This window comes from Balaenoptera ricei, chromosome 12, assembly GCF_028023285.1.
Source record: "Balaenoptera ricei isolate mBalRic1 chromosome 12, mBalRic1.hap2, whole genome shotgun sequence".
Classification (NCBI taxonomy): domain Eukaryota; kingdom Metazoa; phylum Chordata; class Mammalia; order Artiodactyla; family Balaenopteridae; genus Balaenoptera; species Balaenoptera ricei.
Genome location: NC_082650.1, coordinates 71,413,428 through 71,431,563, shown reverse-complemented (window position 1 = coordinate 71,431,563; position 18,136 = coordinate 71,413,428). Strand labels below are relative to the sequence as shown.

General features: G+C 39.2%; 1 protein-coding gene across 2 annotated transcripts in view; it reads right to left on the bottom strand.

Annotated features, from left to right (window-relative positions):
• SNX14 (sorting nexin 14) overlaps positions 1-17,756 on the bottom strand; it is a 73,331-nt gene extending 55,575 nt beyond the window's left edge. For both annotated transcript variants that reach the window (XM_059941709.1, XM_059941710.1), the window contains exons 1-4: positions 17,466-17,756; positions 1,538-1,658; positions 315-391; positions 155-233 (exon numbers count right to left, since the gene is read on the bottom strand). In XM_059941709.1, the coding sequence (XP_059797692.1) occupies positions 155-233; positions 315-391; positions 1,538-1,658; positions 17,466-17,605 (417 nt within the window). In that variant the 5' untranslated portion in view covers positions 17,606-17,756. The remainder of the gene's footprint in view (positions 1-154; positions 234-314; positions 392-1,537; positions 1,659-17,465) is intronic.
• Between the last annotated feature and the right edge of the window lie 380 nt (positions 17,757-18,136).

Genomic DNA, 18,136 nt, shown 5'->3' with positions numbered 1-18,136 from the left:
AAACGAAGACCCAACACAGCCAAAATAAATAAATAAATAAATAAATAAATAAATAAATTTATTTTAAAAAAAAAATGCTCCACGATTAAGTTTTCCATAGGTATTTAATACTTTCTGCTTGGGTATACATAGCAATTTTATTTAAATCAGTTACCTCTGAGAGAGATGCATCAACCTTGGAAGAAATTTTCAGGTCTAGCCATGGCTGGTAGTTCTCAAGCAGCAAGGCAGGTCTAAAGAAAATCATACAGTTAAACTGCTTGAAATCCGAAAGGTAACTGGAAGGATCAACAAATTAAAAGTGTTTAACGTACCTATGTCGTTTACATTTCACTTTACCACAAACAGCACAGCTACGACCTTGAGGAAATAATTCCTGAAGTCCTAACTGCTAAAAAAGGGAAATGGGGAGATTTGTCTTTACTTTACGTATCATATTTACTAAAGAGAATCAACTTTCCAAAAGTTTGTTAATCAATGTATGAATTCAAAGGACATGATTTTTTTTTTAACTAGTATCTGCTTTAACACGGAAACCATTCTTTGTAATAAATAATACTTGCTATACCAAACTGCCAATAGGAAAAAAATACCTAATGAAATGCTTTACAATAACTAAGCCAAATTTTCAAGCTTAAAATTAAAGTCAATTGTTATGCTCACTTACTAAAAATAAAAAAAATCTATATTTGAAAATGATACTCTACTGCAAAGGTATAAGAAAAAACTATTTTCTACTTCTCCAAAACCTTGAATTCAATGAGGGAGAAGACGCGGGAAAACTAGTAAGGTTCCTGACCAAATACGGGGTATCACTTTCAGCTGTGTTTCCTCTGAGTAGAAATATCAACCAGCCTGAGATGAGGGACTACATCAACTTGGAGAATTTTCAAGGAAGACTTCAAGATATCCCACTCAATCCTGATCTACACAGTAGGGACTTTGCCTACCAGACACAGACTCAATACACTACCACCTTTATCAAAGTTCAGAAAAACTAATTATTTTCGTTAAAGAAATATTACTGGTTTGTTTCTATGGAGCAAATAAACATTTAGGGAACAATTAGTTCCCTGTTTGTGTCTGTGCCTCAGAATCACCTGGAAGGCTTTTAACAGGTCCTAATTACAAGGCCCTAACCCAGAACTATTCAATCAAAATCTAGTGGTAGGGCCCAGGAGTCTGTACCTTTTAAAAGATTCCTCAGGTGATTCTACTGTACAACCAACTTTGGAAACCTCTGTTTTAATTCACTGTCCTCATAGTTAATATGCAGTCAAAGGACACTCTAAAATTGTGGAGCCCAATTTTCTGAGAGTTTTTTATTTTCTTTCTATAGCTCCTCCTGGGAGACCTATATACTTTAAAAATAAACATATATGCAAATTTCACTTTAAAAATGTTCTGATGTCTTCCATTATTAAATAATAGCAGATGTATTTTTTAAAAATCACTGCTTTAACATGCTTTCATGAACAATATCGAATAGCACAGGGTCATACATACTCTTTTAAAAGTAAGAACACATATATTTTACCTTGGGTTTGTATTTTATCGTGAAGAATATATTTGGTAAGAGAGAATCAGGTCCTAATGAGCAGTAGAATGTGACAACTCCAGCAACAAACGACCAGAAGATCATTAAAACATGAAGATACCTTAGAAATAAAGGAAGGTAATTATTAGAACCAAAAAAAAGCATATAACACTAATTTGTCCCTTCATTGATTTCACAAGTTTTTAATTAAGCACCTACTCTACCAGGCTGAAGCAACTTCTCCAGTCATGATTTTCTGTAATGTATCTACTAACTATAAGAATCACAGAATGTATGCTATCAAATGTATATTTCATTAAAAGTATAAAGAAGTATAAATTCTCAATATTTCATAATTTGGTACCTAGGTTGTCATATTTAGCCAATACCACATTTTTCCAGAATATCTTCTAATGACAGTGTAGTATTCAAACCCCACCAAAATTCTGATTATTTTTCATTAAATCAATTTTACTGAGTGCCCATTTTGTGCTACATAGTACTAGGCTCTAGGGATACAGTAAGGAACAGCACTGCCATGGTCTCTATTTGCATGGAAAACACTATCTGGTAGGTATAACAGGTAAGTAAGTAAATACAATACAGCGGCCCAGAGATAAACCCACGCACATATGGTCACCTTATCTTTGATAAAGGAGGCAAGAATATACAGTGGAGAAAAGACAGCCTCTTCAATAAGTGGTGCTGGGAAAATTGGACAGATACATGTAAAAGTATGAAATTAGAACACTCCCTGACACCATGCACAAAAATAAACTCAAAATGGATTAAAGACCTAAATGTAAGGCCAGACACTATCAAACTCTTAGAGGAAAACATAGGCAGAACACTCTATGACATACATCACAGCAAGATCCTTTTTGACCCAGCTCCCAGAGAAATGGAAATAAGAACACAAATAAACAAATGGGACCTAATGAAACTTAAAAGCTTTTGCACAGCAAAGGAAACCATAAACAAGACCAAAAGACAACCCTCAGAATGGGAGAAAATATTTGCAAATGAAGCAACTGACAAAGGATTAATCTCCAAGATTTACAAGCAGCTCATGCAGCTCAATAACAAAAAAACGAACAACCCAATCCAAAAATGGGCAGAAGACCTAAATAGACATTTCTCCAAAGAAGATATACAGATTGCCAACAGACACATGAAAGAATGCTCAACATCATTAATCATTAGAGAAATGCAAATCAAAACTACAATGAGGTATCATCTCACACCGATCAGAATGGCCATCATCAAAAAATCTAGAAACAATAAATGCTGGAGAGGCTGTGGAGGAAAGGGAACACTCTTGCACTGTTGGTGGGAATGTAAATTGATACAGCCACTATGGAGAACAGTATGGAGGTTCCTTAAAAAACTACAAATAGAACTACCATACGACCCAGCAATCCCACTACTGGGCATATACCCTGAGAAAACCATAGTTCAAAAAGAGTCATGTACCAAAATGTTCATTTTGTTCATTGCAGCTCTATTTACAATAGCCAGGACATGGAAGCAACCTAAATGTCCATCGACAGATGAATGGATAAAGAAGATGTGGCACATATATACAATGGAATATTACTCAGCCATAAAAAGAAATGAAATGGAGGTATTTGTAATGAGGTGGATGGAGTTAGAGTCTGTCAAACAGAGTGAAGTAAGTCAGAAAGAGAAAAACAAATACAGTATGCTAACACATATATACGGAATCTAAGGAAAAAAAAAAAAGCCATGAAGAACCTAGTGGCAAGACGGGAATAAAGACACAGACCTACTAGAGAATGGACTTGAGGATATGGGGAGGGGGTGGGGTGAGATGTGACAGGGTAAGAGAGTGTCATGGACATATACACACTACCAAATGTAAAATAGATAGCTAGTGGGAAGCAGCCACATAGCACAGGGAGATCAGCTTGGTGCTTTGTGACCACCTAGAGGGGTGGGATGGGGAGGGTGGGAGGGAAGGAGATGCAAGAGGGAATAGATATGGGAACATATTGTATGTGTATAACTGATTCACTTTGTTATAAAGCAGAAGCTAACATACCATTGTAAGGCAATTATACTTCAACAAAGATGTTTAAAAAAAAAAAAATACAATACAGCGTGATGATGTGTTCTTTATTATGACAGAGGAAGTATGCATGATACGAGAACTCCTAGGGCAAAATACACAACCCAAACTTGAAAAGACAGAAAAACTTTTTTCAGAGAAAGCTGTGTCTGTGGAAAACCTTAAAGAGTAGGAGAAAACCAACAGAAGAGGACAGGGTAGAGGAAGGAGGGACTGGGGAAGAGGCAGGGGAATTCAAACTGGAGAGAACTACGTGGGCTAAGATCTGAGCACAGTTCCAAGGAAGAAGTGGCCTTGAGATGAATCTAGAAAAGCCAAGCCAAAGCCACATGACACAGTGTCATAGAGTAAGCCATGTTAAGGTGTCCCGATACGGCCAGTCCTCACAGCGCACAGCTCTGACGTGCATACATTTCAGTTGCCAAGACTTTGTGAGACACCAGCCCCCCAACATCACAGTTCAAATTCTAATTACCCCATCACGGCTGTTAGCTGTGCAAACCGTACAGTACAAACTTTAGTGCTAGCTCTTCAGGCCACAAATCACTACCTAGTGAGAAGAGAATGAAGCCAGTCCACAGAGAGAAGCAGGAAAATCCGGGAGGTGCAGAAAGTATTGGCAGTATTCCAAACCCTGGTTCTATGTGTCTCTGAGGCCCAGCTACACTCCAGTTCTTTCTGCACTTTACATAATCTTCCCATGATTCCCCTCTTTGCCAAACCTAGTGTGAGCTGAGTTTCTTTCACCTACTATCAAGAGTCCTGAGTAATGCCCAGGAGACAATGAAGAGTTTTAAGAAGATTTTAAGAATTTTTAAGAGTTTTAAGAAAAAGAGTAGTATCACCAGATGATCAGTAGACACTCAGGCGGCAATATGGAGAATGGCCTAAACTGGAAACATGCAGGCTAATTAGAAAGCTGCTGCAGTAATTAATCTAGGAGAGTCTACAGATGGCCTGTACTAGGGAAGAGACTTAGAAATAAAAAGAAGCTGACTGTTTTGAGACATCTAGGAGGAAGAATTAAGGGGACTAAGTAGTTGATTAGATGCAAGGAGATGGGAGAGATTAAAAATCAGTTCCTTTTGGACATGTTGAGTTTCAGATATCTCAAGACATGTCAAGCAGAAATGTTCCATAACCAGCCAAATATTGGGTAGTTTAGATCTCTGCAGAGAATATGGGCCAAGGATAAAGGTTTGGAAATTACCAGCATAAAGATCACTGAAGTCATGGGAACGAATGACATGACCAGGGAAAAGCTGCAGAATGAAAAAAGAAGAGAACATAATACATTTTAGAAATAAGCAGAACAAGAGGAATCCGTAAAGGAATCTAGTAATTAGAAGAGTTGAGAAGACAACCGGGGGTCAAGTCAAAACGGCTGTCAATATAAAAAAAGAAAGAAAACATCTGAACAGGGATGAAGTAGTTAACATGATCAAATAGTTGTAAAATAAAGTGAGACAGATTGAGAAGTGTCCATCAGTTTTAGCAATAAGAGAGCCACTGATGAAGTAGGCAAAAGCAATTTTAGTAGAATGGTAAAGGACTGCAGTGGATTGAAGAGAGGTGGGGAAGTGGAACTGGTACATGTGGATAATTCTCTTTTTAAAGGAAAGAAGAGCTAAGGTGTTAGCTGGAGAGGGACAATGAGGAAAGGTGTTTAGAAAAACCTGATCATATTTAAATGTTAATAGGAGAGAAGGAGAAAAGAGAGAAAAAGGTAGGAGAGAAAAGATAACTTGAGAGAATTATTTTCTCCTAGAGAAGATAGGAGTAGTTGGGATTCAGAGCCAAAATAGAAGAAATAGTTTTAACAGGAAGAGATATCTCCTCCCCAATACCAGAGAGAAAGAATAGATTGATGAGAATGGAGTCAAACCTGTAGATTTCGAAACAGGAATTTATGATGGCCTTTAGGTGAAACAGGAGATGTTGAGAGTAAAGGGCAAAGGTGGCATGAACGGAAGTTCTAGAAGACTGGGGAAGTTCTGAAACAGCTGCTGGGAAGAAGTAAAGAGAAGGGTATCCTGGGGAACTGCTGAGCAGTACTGAGGCTGAAGAGTTAAATTTACAGGTGTGGGATCTTCTCTAGCAACATTCAGTAACCAGGATATAAACACTAAAAAAAGCAAGCAGCATCACTGATCCAAGATTTGGAGTTTGTCAGGTGAGTGGAATGTAAGGAAAGAGAGTCAAAGATACTGGCAATAGAGTGGTTGAAGTGATGGACAATGGAATCTAAGCTAGACTGACTCTAAACTACATAGGAAAGCAAGTGACAACAGAAGAGGGACAATGGATAGGAAGAAGGCAGAGGAATCGGGAGGCTGAGAAAAGCAGGCTTTTCGGAATGAGAGAAGTAGGCACTGGTCAGCAAGTGGGAGGTTTGATTTTTAAGATTTCACAGGTAGAACACTCTCTGGTGATAACAAGGGCCACCATATGGTGGTCCAAGTGGGAGACTGTACAGGAGTCACCTCGAGATAGACTAGCATATTTGATGGGCTACTTGCACAAACACTGAAGTCACCTAGAATGATGGCAGAATTTAAAATGGAGAGAAAGTCTATAAACCAGAAGCTTATAGTACAAGTGACCTGGAGATCAGTGAGAAAACAGACAGATGGTATATGTTTCAAAGGAGTAAGAGACTTCTATTTCCTTGACAGAATAATTTGTACCAGACTTGCCTTCCTGCCATAAACAACTATAAAACTGAACAAAACATGTGCAGCAACTGCTTTTAGGCACTGGATAACAGGCAATATACAGCAACAGAATCTTTAAGAGAAGGGAAGCACACAAGTGAGTTCCACGTTGATCCCAGTTCTTTGACTGGGGACAACTGCCCAAGTGCAGCATGGAATAGAAAAGGTTACAGAAGATATTGTGAAGATCTGGGATTTCAGAATTGGGGAATAAAGCATCAAGTAGTAAGAAGGTGAAGACAGATGATTAAAGATGCTTACGTATTATAGACAGTGACCAAGTAAGTGCAAAAGCTGTGAGACAAAGGCTGCACCACCCAACTAGATGAAACTGCCTGGTCTCCAGGCTTCCAGGGCAATTCTATACTTGAGAAACATCCACTACATACCGATTATTAAATGCTCTCACTCAGCACTTAAAACATAAACATGATTACTATTCACTCAAAAAACTGCTATGGCTTAATGCTGCCTGCAGGATGAAACACAAACCCCTTAAACCTTTATGGTCCCTTTCAAGCTGACCCCAACCCACCTTTCTACTCTTATTTCTTCTCATTCCTTTATACAAAGCTTCACTCCAACCAATACCATAATTGACATCAAGTTTTAAAGAAACATTAAGTCTGGAAACTAACTCAATAGGTTATACAGGTATTCACAGAGGAAATTATGAAATTCATGTCCATAGCCACTTACTGAAAATCATTTTGAGCCGGAGAGATATGACTCAGAATTCAGAATTTTTAGGATTCTTGAACAGTTTTATAGCATATATTTCATAAATAACATAACATAATATGTTAATGAAGTCTGATACAGTACTCCATAATCAGATATTAATATTTCTGCAGCAAAACATATAAACAATAAATAAATAAGTCAGAAATAAATACTATAAATAGTTTCATGTCTATTGAGGTCAGGTTTTGTCATCAAATGCCAAACTTAGGGGAAAAGTTACTTCTTCAGAGCTTTATTGATCTCAGAATTACAGATTAGGAATTGTAGACCTGTGCTTAGACTGAATGACAATAAACACTACATGCAATATGTATACTGCTATAACTAGGGCAAGCAATAACTAAGGCATTATTTAAGAAGGAAATCTATAGCATTAAATGCATTAATCCTGTGGTTCTCAACCAAGGGTGATCGCACTGCCCAGGGGACATGTGGCACTATATGGAGACATTTTGATAGTCACAACGGTAGGGAGAGGGAGAAGGGGAGTGTGGTACTTACATCACATGACTAGAGGCCAGGACTCTGCTAAATATCTTACAGTGTTCAGGACAGCCCCCCACAGCAAAGAATTATCTGACCCAAATTATCAACAGTGTTGAGGTTGAGAAACCTCGCATTAATCAGAGACAAAGAAATGCTGAAAACCGTCAAGCTAAGCATTCAGAAGGATGGGGGGAAAAATGCAAATCCAAACACGTTAAAAGGAAGGAAACACTGAAGAGAAGAACAGAAATCAATAAAGTAGACAATAATGATAAGACAAAAAAGAAAATTAAGCTGGTTCTTTGGAAAAACTAATAAAATAAGCAAACCTCTAACTGGATACTACTGAAAGTTTTAGGGCACCAATAAGTACTCTAAAAACTGATAATTAAGAGAAAAGTGTAAGTATTTAACCCACTTTTCCAATTTGAGATGTATTTCATTGTAACTAAATAGACCTAACAGAGGATGGAATAAAGCAATTTTACACACACACACACAAGAATTTAAACTAAAAACTACAGAAGGAATGAAAGAATACAAAATCATTATGTTGCATCCTATAATGAAGTAACTGATTCAGGGAGTAAATGGTGAAACCAAAGAGAAAGTTTGTTGGGCAGCTGTCACCACCTGAATCCACAAAGTGAGGCAACTCCATCTAATGTGGAGTTATCCTCTGATGTGATGTAACAGGATGTACACAGCATCAGTGAAGTACTCTTGCACCAAATAAATAAATAAATAAAAATAAATCTAAATCTAATTGAGCCTATAAATCTAACTCCCTGTCTACAAAAAATATAAAGGTGCAGGTGAGAGTTAAAAAAGAAGACACCACAAGGAAACTATCAGCAAAATCCAAGGTGTGAACAAATGACTCAGTTTCTTCAACAACTCAATAGCAAGGAGGGAAAAAAGAGCGGGTGAGGAGGAATGTTCTAGATTAGGGTTGACAAACTATGGCTTATGGATAGCCCTCAAGCTAAGAAAGATTTTTACATTTTTAAAGGGCTCTTTTAAAAAATAACATGGGGGCCTTCCCTAGTGGCGCAGTGGTTAAGAATCCGCCTACTAACGCAGGGGACAAGGGTTTGAGCCCTGGTCCGGGAATATCCCACATGCCACAGAGCAACTAAGCCCGTGAGCCACAACTACTGAAGCCCGCGCTCTAGAGCCTGTGCTCTGCAACAAGAGAAGCCACTGCAGTGAGAAGGCCACACACCACAATGAAGAGTAGCCCACGCTCGCTGCAACTAGAGAAACCCCATGCGCAGCAACGAAGACCCAACACAGCCAAAAATAAATAAAGAAAGAAATAAAATTTTTAAAATAATAATAATAAGATGGGAAAGAGACCTAATGTAGCCCGCAAAGCCGAAAATATTTATTCTCTGACACTTTACAGAAAAAGTTTGCCAACTCCTGTTCTAGATTATAAGATATTTACAAAAGTTTAAGAAATGCATCAACTACATAAAATGAGTGGACCTAGTTTAGATTCTGCTTAGAACAAATGCACTACAAATTTTTTTTTATAAATTTATTTTTTATTTTTATTTATTTTTGGCTGCATTGGGTCTTTGTTGCTACGTGGGCTTTCTCTAGTTGCAGCGAGCGGGGGCTACTCTTCATTGCGGTGTGCGGGCTTCTCATTGCGGTGGCTTCTCTTGTTGCGGAGCACGGGCTCTAGGTGCTCAGGCTTCAGTAGTTGTGGCTCGCGGGCTCAGTAGTTGTGGCTCGTGGGCTCTAGAACACAGCTCAGTAACTGTGACGCACGGGCTTAGTTGCTCCGCAGCATGTGGGATCTTCCCGGACCAGGGATTGAACCCGTGTCCCCTGCATTGGCAGGCGGATTCTTAACCACTGCGCCACCAGGGAAGTCCCTACAAATTTTTATATAATTAGGAAAATTTGATTATGGACTGGTTATTAGAAGACATTAAGAATTATTGTTAATTCTGTAAGGTTATGGTTTTGTGTAGAATAATTTACTTTTTAAGGGAGGAAGGTTAGACTTTTTTAAAACATTGATGGTTACTGAAGCTGAGTGATGGGTGCTTAGAGGTTCCTTGCACTCTCTTTTTTCTATGTATGCTTGGAAATTTTCAAAACCAAAAGTTAAAAAGACAAGGTTTTAGCAAGACAGATGAGGGAATTAAAAAAAAAGAGAGGATACAAATATACAATACAGAATGAAAAAGAAATAATCATAGCTATAACTGAAATGAAGAGTAAGACTATAAACAACTATATGTATGCTCATAAATTAGATAACCTATATGACTTAAATTTTTAGAAAAAGACAAAAATGCCAGAAATTAGGAAGTGAAGAACTTGAATAGACCAATTATCATTAGAGAGATTAAAATATAATCAGAGACCTGACTATAAAAAAAAGACCCCTGGCCCAAATGGTTTTACCAAACTTTCATAAAAGAGATAATCTCTACTTTATACAGACTGCTTTCAGGGGGAAAAAATGAGAAAAAGCTGCTAATTTTAAAGGATTAATATAATTTTAATTCTCCAACCCGATAAAGATAATATAAGCAAATCATTAGGTCTATTTTACTTATGAATATAGATATGAAGTACTAAGTAAAATATTAGTTAACTAAAACTAGCAGTATATCATAAAATAAAGAATAATACCATAAGAAAGGCATATTTTTTAAACAGTTCAATATCTTTAAATCTACACCATGAACTAAAGGAGAAAAAAAAAAATCAAAACAATGAGGCCTCTTGACCTAACTACTAGTTTACAGGGAACACAGAGGGAAAAGAACATGCCCCAAAACACTACAGGGATGCAATCAGCAAAAGCCAGACTGTGGAAAACTCTACAGAACAAATGGCCAGTTTCCTCAACAAATAAATTACAAGGTTAAAAAAAGGGAGGGTGGAGGGAAGGCAACATTCAGATTAAAAGATCATATTTGGATCTTATATAATTAACTGTACAAAGCTGTTTATGAGTAAGATTCATTACGGATGGAGTAATGGATAGACAGACACACAATAAAGCATATAAAAATACAGTAAAATGTTCGAAAGCAAACTTATGGTCACCAAAGGGGAAACACGGGCGGAGGGATAACTCAGGAGCTTGGGATGAACATACACACAGTACTGTATATAAGATAGATAACCAACAAGGACCTACTGTATAGCACAGGGAACTCTACTCAATATTCTGTGATAACCTATACGAGAAAAGGATCTAAAAAAGAATGAATATATGTATATGTATAACTGAATCATTTTGCTGTACACCTGGAAACTAGCACAACACTGTGAATCAACTATGCTCCAATAAAAAAAAAATGTAAAATGTTAATGTTAAATATAGGCAAAACATAATTGGTCGTTTACTGTAAATTTCAACATTGCTATATGTTTAAAACTGTTCATCATAAAATGCTGGAGGGTAAAGCTCTAACAAATTCAGGGAAATCTGAATACTGAATAGATATTTAAGGATGCTAAGAAATTTTTTTTTTTTAATGTGAAATGGTATTGTGGTTACGTAGAAAAAAAAGCTCCCATCTATTAGAGATACATACTGAAATGTTTAATGTTTGCTGATAAAATATGTCATGTGGGATTTCCTTCAAAATAATTGGGGGAGGGGGTGATACTGGACTTTGAGTTGATCATTTTTGAAGCTGGGTGATACGTATTTACGGGTTTCATTGTACTATTCTATTTTTATTTTGTATTTTAAGTTTTCCATAATAAAGTTTTTAAATGAAAAAAAAGCTATTAAAAGGACATAAGAAAAAAAAAAAAGGACATAAGAGCAGATCTGAATGAATGGAGAAAGATTATGTTTATGGATGAAACCATTAAATACAGTTAAGTCATCAATTCTACCCAGATTAATTTACAAATTAAATAAAAACTGTGCAAATTCTTTGCCCTCCTCACATCAAAAGCAGGAGCCTAATTTCCTTCCCCTTGAATACAGGCTGGCCTTAATAACTCACTCCTAACCAAAAGAATGTGGCAGAAGTGAAGATGCCTAACTGCCTAACTTCCAAGGATAGGTCATAAAAAAGATACAGCTTCCACCAGAATCTCTTTCTCAGGATATTCACCCTTGTAACCCAGCACCAGGTTGGGAAAAAAGCCACACGTGAAGGCCATATGTACATGTCCTGGCCTACAACCCAGCTGTATATAAAAACACACTACAAAACTATAATACTGTCATTTAAAAAAAAAATTGGTACTGCTGTAGAAAGAGAAAAATAGACAAAAGAAACAGAACATACAGTGAAAGACCCACTTAGTTTGGAAACAAAAACACTGTAGAGTCTGACTGTCTGGGTTCTAATCCTGGCTATGACACAATGCAAATTACTTAATCTCTCTGACTCTTGCTTGGGCCTCTATAATATGGGGTAATAATAATAATACCTAACTCATAGGGTTGTTATGATGATTAAATAAGTTCATAAAAGTACTTGGAAAAGCCTGTCTTAATACTAAGTTAAGGGACTTCCCTGGTGGCACTGTGGTTAAGAATCCACCTGCCAATGCAGGGGACATGGGTTCGAGCTCTGGTCCGGGAAGATCCCACATGCCGCGGAGCAACATAAGCCCATGCACCACAACTACTGAGCCTGCACTCTAGAGCCCACGAGGCACAATTATTGAGCCCACGTGCCACAACTACTGAAGCCTGTGTGCCTAGAGCCCATGCTCCGCAACGAGAGAAGCCACTGCAATGAGAAGCCCGCGCACCGAAACTAGAGAAAGCCCGCGCACAGCAACGAAGACCCAACGCAGCCAAATAAATAAATAAATAAATAAATAAAAATTTTCTAAAAAATACTAAGTTAAGTGTATGTAAGCCAGTTGTGGTAATTTGAAAAGTAATAAAGAAAATAATACTAAAACACATTAAGCAGGCTCCATATATAGAAGGCTATATATACAGGAAAAAAAAGCAATTTATAAAATAAAATTGTAAACTGCAGGTAAAAGTGACTAGAATTTTAACAACAGTAGTCAACTCTGAATGGTAAATTTATGAGTGATTTTTAACATCGTCTTTATATTTCTATTTTCTGACTTCTTTACAGTTTATAAGAGTCAATGTTATTTAGAAAGTTACCAATAATAAGTATTTTTTCTTAACAATGTCTTTTTAATGTAATTTTAAAAGTCTGGGCTTCTAAATCAGAATGATCTACATTAGAATCCCATTTTGCTACTATCTATGAGCCTGAGAAAGTTATTGAACAACTCTAGGCTTCAGTTTGCTCATTTGTAAAATGGGGCTAATCAAGGACCTGCAAATTAAAACTACAATGAGCTACCACTATACACTCACTAAAATGGCTAAATTAAACCTATAAACCATATCAGACAGAACTGTAAAACATTTTTGGCAAGAGTAAAATTGGTAAAACCACTTTGGAAAACTGTCTGGCAGTATCTACTTAAGTTAAACAAATGTATATGCTATGATTAAGCATTTTCATTTATGGGTATATAAACCCAAAAGAAATAAGTACATATGTCTATCAAAAGAAATATATATTAGAATATTCACAGCAGCATTATTCATAATAGCCAAAGACTGTAAACAATTCGAATGCCTTCCAAAAGAATGGACAAAGTGTGGCATAGTCTCAATAGAGTATGACACAATAACAAAAAAGAATAACTACTGATACATGCAACAATATGGATAAATCTCAAAAGGAGAGTTGAGAAAAAGGAACCAGATACAAGAAGACCATAGGATTCCATTAATATGAAGTTCAAAAACAACAAAACTGACACATGACAAGGAGAAGGTTATTGACAAGGGAGCCTACTAGGGTGCTAAAAATGTTTTACATCTTGATCTGAGTGGTGGTTACATGGGGAACCATATTTTAAAATTCACAGAACTATACAATTACGTATGTGTTATACACTTTTCTGTAAGTTATATCTCATAAAAATAAAGTCACTGAGGCTAGTAATAGTACCTACTTCACAGTGTTGTGAGGATAAATAAGACAAAAATAACTGCTAACATTTAATAAGAGCACGTGCTGAGCACCATTCTAAGCACTTTCCATGTGTTAACCCACTTAACTCATCAAAGTAACTGTATAACGTAGGTACTAGTATTATGCCCATTTTACAGATTATGGGACTGGGACAGATAAAAATTAGATTACTTATCGAAAGTTATATAACTAGTTAACAGAATCAGAATAAAATTCTTACAATCAAGCTTCAGATTCAAAACTTTCAACCACATCAATAAATTGCCTCAATAATAAATGAAGGGGACCTCCCTGGTGGCGAAGTGGATAAGACTCCATGCTCCCAATGCAGGGGGCCCAGGCTCAATCCCTGGTCAGGGAACTAGATCCCACATGCATGCTGCAACTAAGGAGCTGGTGAGCTGCAACTAAGGAGCCTGCCTGCTGCAACTAAGGCCTGGCACAACCAAAAATAAATAAATATTTTTTTAAAAAACCTCAATTATAGTTAAACACTAGGAAAAAATCTATACAAAAAATAATAATAATAAATGAAAACTCTTAACACAATACCTGAGCCAAACAAAGTACTCACAAAGTATTATCTATTATAACTATTACCATTATTATTAGGATTAACTTAAAATATTCCTAATTATAATACTCAAATATTCAATCCTATGATTAGCAAATAAATCTATATATAATTGTATCTATGCTCTTAATTTATCCCAACAGTACTGCAAAGGTGATATCATAATTTGAAATATATGAAGTATCTTACTCTACTCTTCCCATAAATCAGTTACAACGGTCCAAAGGTTATATCCATTTATCTTTCCACAGATAAGATTCATAATTTTAATGCATATTGAAAGAAAATTTTATATGCTAAATAACACCTTGAGAATTCTTTAGGAGTTAAAGTTTCAAGACAACTACAGAAAAAATTAATTTCAAAAAGAGTATTAGGGGGCTTCCCTGGTGGCGCAGTGGTTGAGAATCTGCCTGCCAATGCAGGGGACACGGGTTCGAGCCCTGGTCTGGGAAGATCCCACATGCCACGGAGCGACTAGGCCCGTGAGCCACAATTGCTGAGTCTGCGCGTCTGGAGCCTGTGCTCCGCAACAGGAGAGGCCGCGATAGTGAGAGGCCCGCGCACCGCGATGAAGAGTGGCCCCCCCTTGCCGCAACTAGAGAAAGCCCTAGCACAGAAACGAAGACCCAACACAGCCATAAATAAATAAATAAATAAATAAATAAATAAATAAAATTTAAAAAAAAAAGAAAAATAAATAAAGCAAATAATTAAAAAAAAAATAAAAAGGTACCCGGAACAGTTCTTTTAAAAGAAAAAAAGAGAGTATTAGTCCGGGATTTCCCTGGTAGTGCAGTGGTTAAGAATCCACCTGCCAATGCAGGGACACGGGTTCGAGCCCTGCTCCAGGAAGATCCCACGTGCTGCAGAGCAACAAAGTCCGTGCGCCATAACTACTGAGCCTGCGCTCTAGAGCCCGCGAGCCACAACTACTGAGACCATGCGCCACAACTACTGAAGCCTGCATGCTCTAGGGCCCACCTGCTGCAACTAGTGAGCCCACACGCTGCAACTACTGAAGCCCACGTGCCTAGAGCCCAAGCTCCGCAACAAGAGAAGCCACCGCAATGAGAAGCCCACGCACTGCAACTAAGAGTAGCCCCTGCTCACCGCAACTAGAGAAAGCCTGCGTAGCAACGAAGAGCCAACACAGCCAAGAAAAGAAAAAAAAAAAAAAGAGTATTAGTCTAAGTTTAACCATACTAACCAGGGGAGTTTTTGTTTGGTTGGGGTTTTTTGTGTGGTTTTTGTTTGGGTTTTGTTGTTGTTTTGTTGTTTTGTGTGTGTGTGCGTTTTCTGGGTTTTTCTGGAGGGGTTTTTTTTTTGGCTGTGCCAGGTGGCTTGTGGGATTTTTTTTTTAACTTTTTATTTTATATTGGCGTATAGTTGATTAACAATGTTGTGATAGTTTCAGGTGTACAGCAAAGTGATTCAGTTATACATATACGTGTATCCACTCTTTTTCATATTCTTTCCCCATTTAGGTTGTTACATAGTATTGAGCAGAGTTCCCTGTGCTATACAGCAGGTCCCTGTTGGTTATCCATTTTAAATGTTGAAGTGGATCTTAATTCCCAGACCAAGGATCGAACCCAGGCCCCCAGCAGTGGAAGCGCGGAGTCCTAACCACTGGACTGCCAGGGAATTCCCAACCAGGGGAGATTTTAAACTGAAAATTTCTTTTAAAGTTATTTCTAAAAATTAACTGGTGAAATGCCTGTACAGAAATCATTTGTTGAACATATGTACGAAGCATATCTTCTCATTTTTTTCTAGTTCCATAGTTATGCCCCCAATGTTTTCTGTATTATATACACATACATATATATTTTTAAATTTCTCAGTAGATGTGCCATGTATGCAAAAACAATTTCATTCATAAATCCAACCACTCAGAGATAACACTTATGTGCTATTTCCTTCTTTCTTTGCATAATGCAAATACAGGGTACAGAGATCAGATGTTATACAGACCTGATGCTATCCTATGACTCCTTAACAACATAGAACACTGGATGCTATGATTAAGTTGGAAATCTAGTTCAACCTGCTCCTACATAGTTGCCCTACTTTAGAGACCTAAACTGACCCGGCTCCCAAAGAAGACAGGTAAGAATCCCTGGACAAAACTTAATAATCGTATAAAGTTGACATGTTTTTCAGACTAAACCTGTTAATCTGGCTTGAAATACCTTCCAGATGACAAAGCAAGTAAGTACTTAATATTTTCCGCTCTCTTAAGGATTCCACTTCTTCCATACTCTTAACAATCAAACATCTTACCATCACAAAATACATTTTCCAGTAATATCAATCGCTGTTTAAACCTAATATTATATAAACCCAGAGTCAACTAATAAGAAAGCAAAGAGGCCAGGGAAGAAACCCAACTCCAACGCAGTCACAGGAAACGGTTATCTTGGAGCAAAATTAAACTACCAAATTTCTTGTGAATGCTTCCCCGTTCCTATCCTTGGGGATTAACTACTTCCAGATAAAAGAGTAAGGATGGCTGCACGCTCGAAACATCAGAGGAAACAGCATGCAGATGCTGTCGCTGACAACGGTCTCAGATTTCTTTCCACCGAAAGCAAATCTGAAGATAATTCTAAAGGAACATTTCTCCACTACTACCTATATCATCGCTACCGTTTCTAGAAAATCTACCAGTTTATTTCAGGGGCAGAAGCTTCCGTTTTCAAAATGTCAACTAAATTTACCAATTTTACCTTTCAGTCTTCCCTTTAAAACTATTCTAGAGATGATGGTACTATTTTGCTTTCTGACTTGGGTTCAGCAAATCTTTACGACCTTGCGCTGTAACCAACAACACTGCGCGAAAAGCCGTGATCGACTGTGGTCTATATTGTGGGTGAGCGTGCGCGCGCGCGCGCTGACAACGAGGGAAGTCCGTCTAAACCTGCGACTGCGACAGGACCTTGCACCCTCCTCCATCAGCTGACCGTACCGCCCGGACAGATTTCATTCTGAAAAGCATCGTTGATGGAGGCCCAGGTTTTAAGAAATGGGTGAAAACAAAGGACGAATGGGATCCAGGTGGCTGAGGAGGCGAGGCCTTGGGAGAGGGAATACTCGAGCCCACCCCCGCCCGCACTTCCGGGCTCTGGCGCCCCGCCCGGCTTCCCCGAGCCGCTCTCCCCAGAGGCCCCGCAGGCGGCCCCACGTCCCGCAGCTGCGCAGCCCGACGTTCTCCGCGCAGCGATGCAACGCGGCCTGCGTCCGCAGTTTCGGAGGAGAGCTGCCATCTGCCCCCCGCCCGGCTGGCTCGGCGCCGCCGCGTTACCTGTTGAGGAGCAGGGAGGCGGCGCTGAGGCAGAGCAGCAGGAAGCAGAACATCGGGTACTGGCGACAGATCTCGCGTCCTACGTCCAGCCGCAGACGCTGCTTCAGCTTCTCTCCCAACGTCCGCACCCAGGGCGCCATCTCCGTCGGCGTGGCTGAAGCTGCACTACAGACTGAGGCTGAGGTCGAGGCGACCCCCCATCAACCTCCCGCGTCTCCGCCCCCGGGCCGGGCAGCGGACCCAGACCGCCGGCGACCGGCGGACGGTCCGCCGGCTGCAGCTGCCCAAAGCCCCGCCCACGGGCCCCGCCGCGCGTGCGCGGCCACGCCCCCATCCTCCTGGGGTTCAGCCGTACGACGTGTCCGCTGTCACCCCGCGCAAGGCCTGTCGGTCCCGCTGCTCAGCCCACGGGCCAGAGCTGCGCGCCGGCCTCCGGTGGAGGGCCCCGTTCCCCAGCGATCGGCCCTTTTCGGAAATCGGGGGGAAGCTGCAGTACCCAGTAACCGCCTGTATTGCGGAGGAGAGACAGAAGGTTGTGCCCGAGCACAGGAGAAACTGCAACCTCCCGCAGCCGTCGGGCCCTGCCTGCGGGACTCCCCGAGCTCGCGGGCCGCTGGGGACTGTAGTCTTTGTGGCGCGCCCCCCAGCACTCTACACGCCTCCTCTCCGTA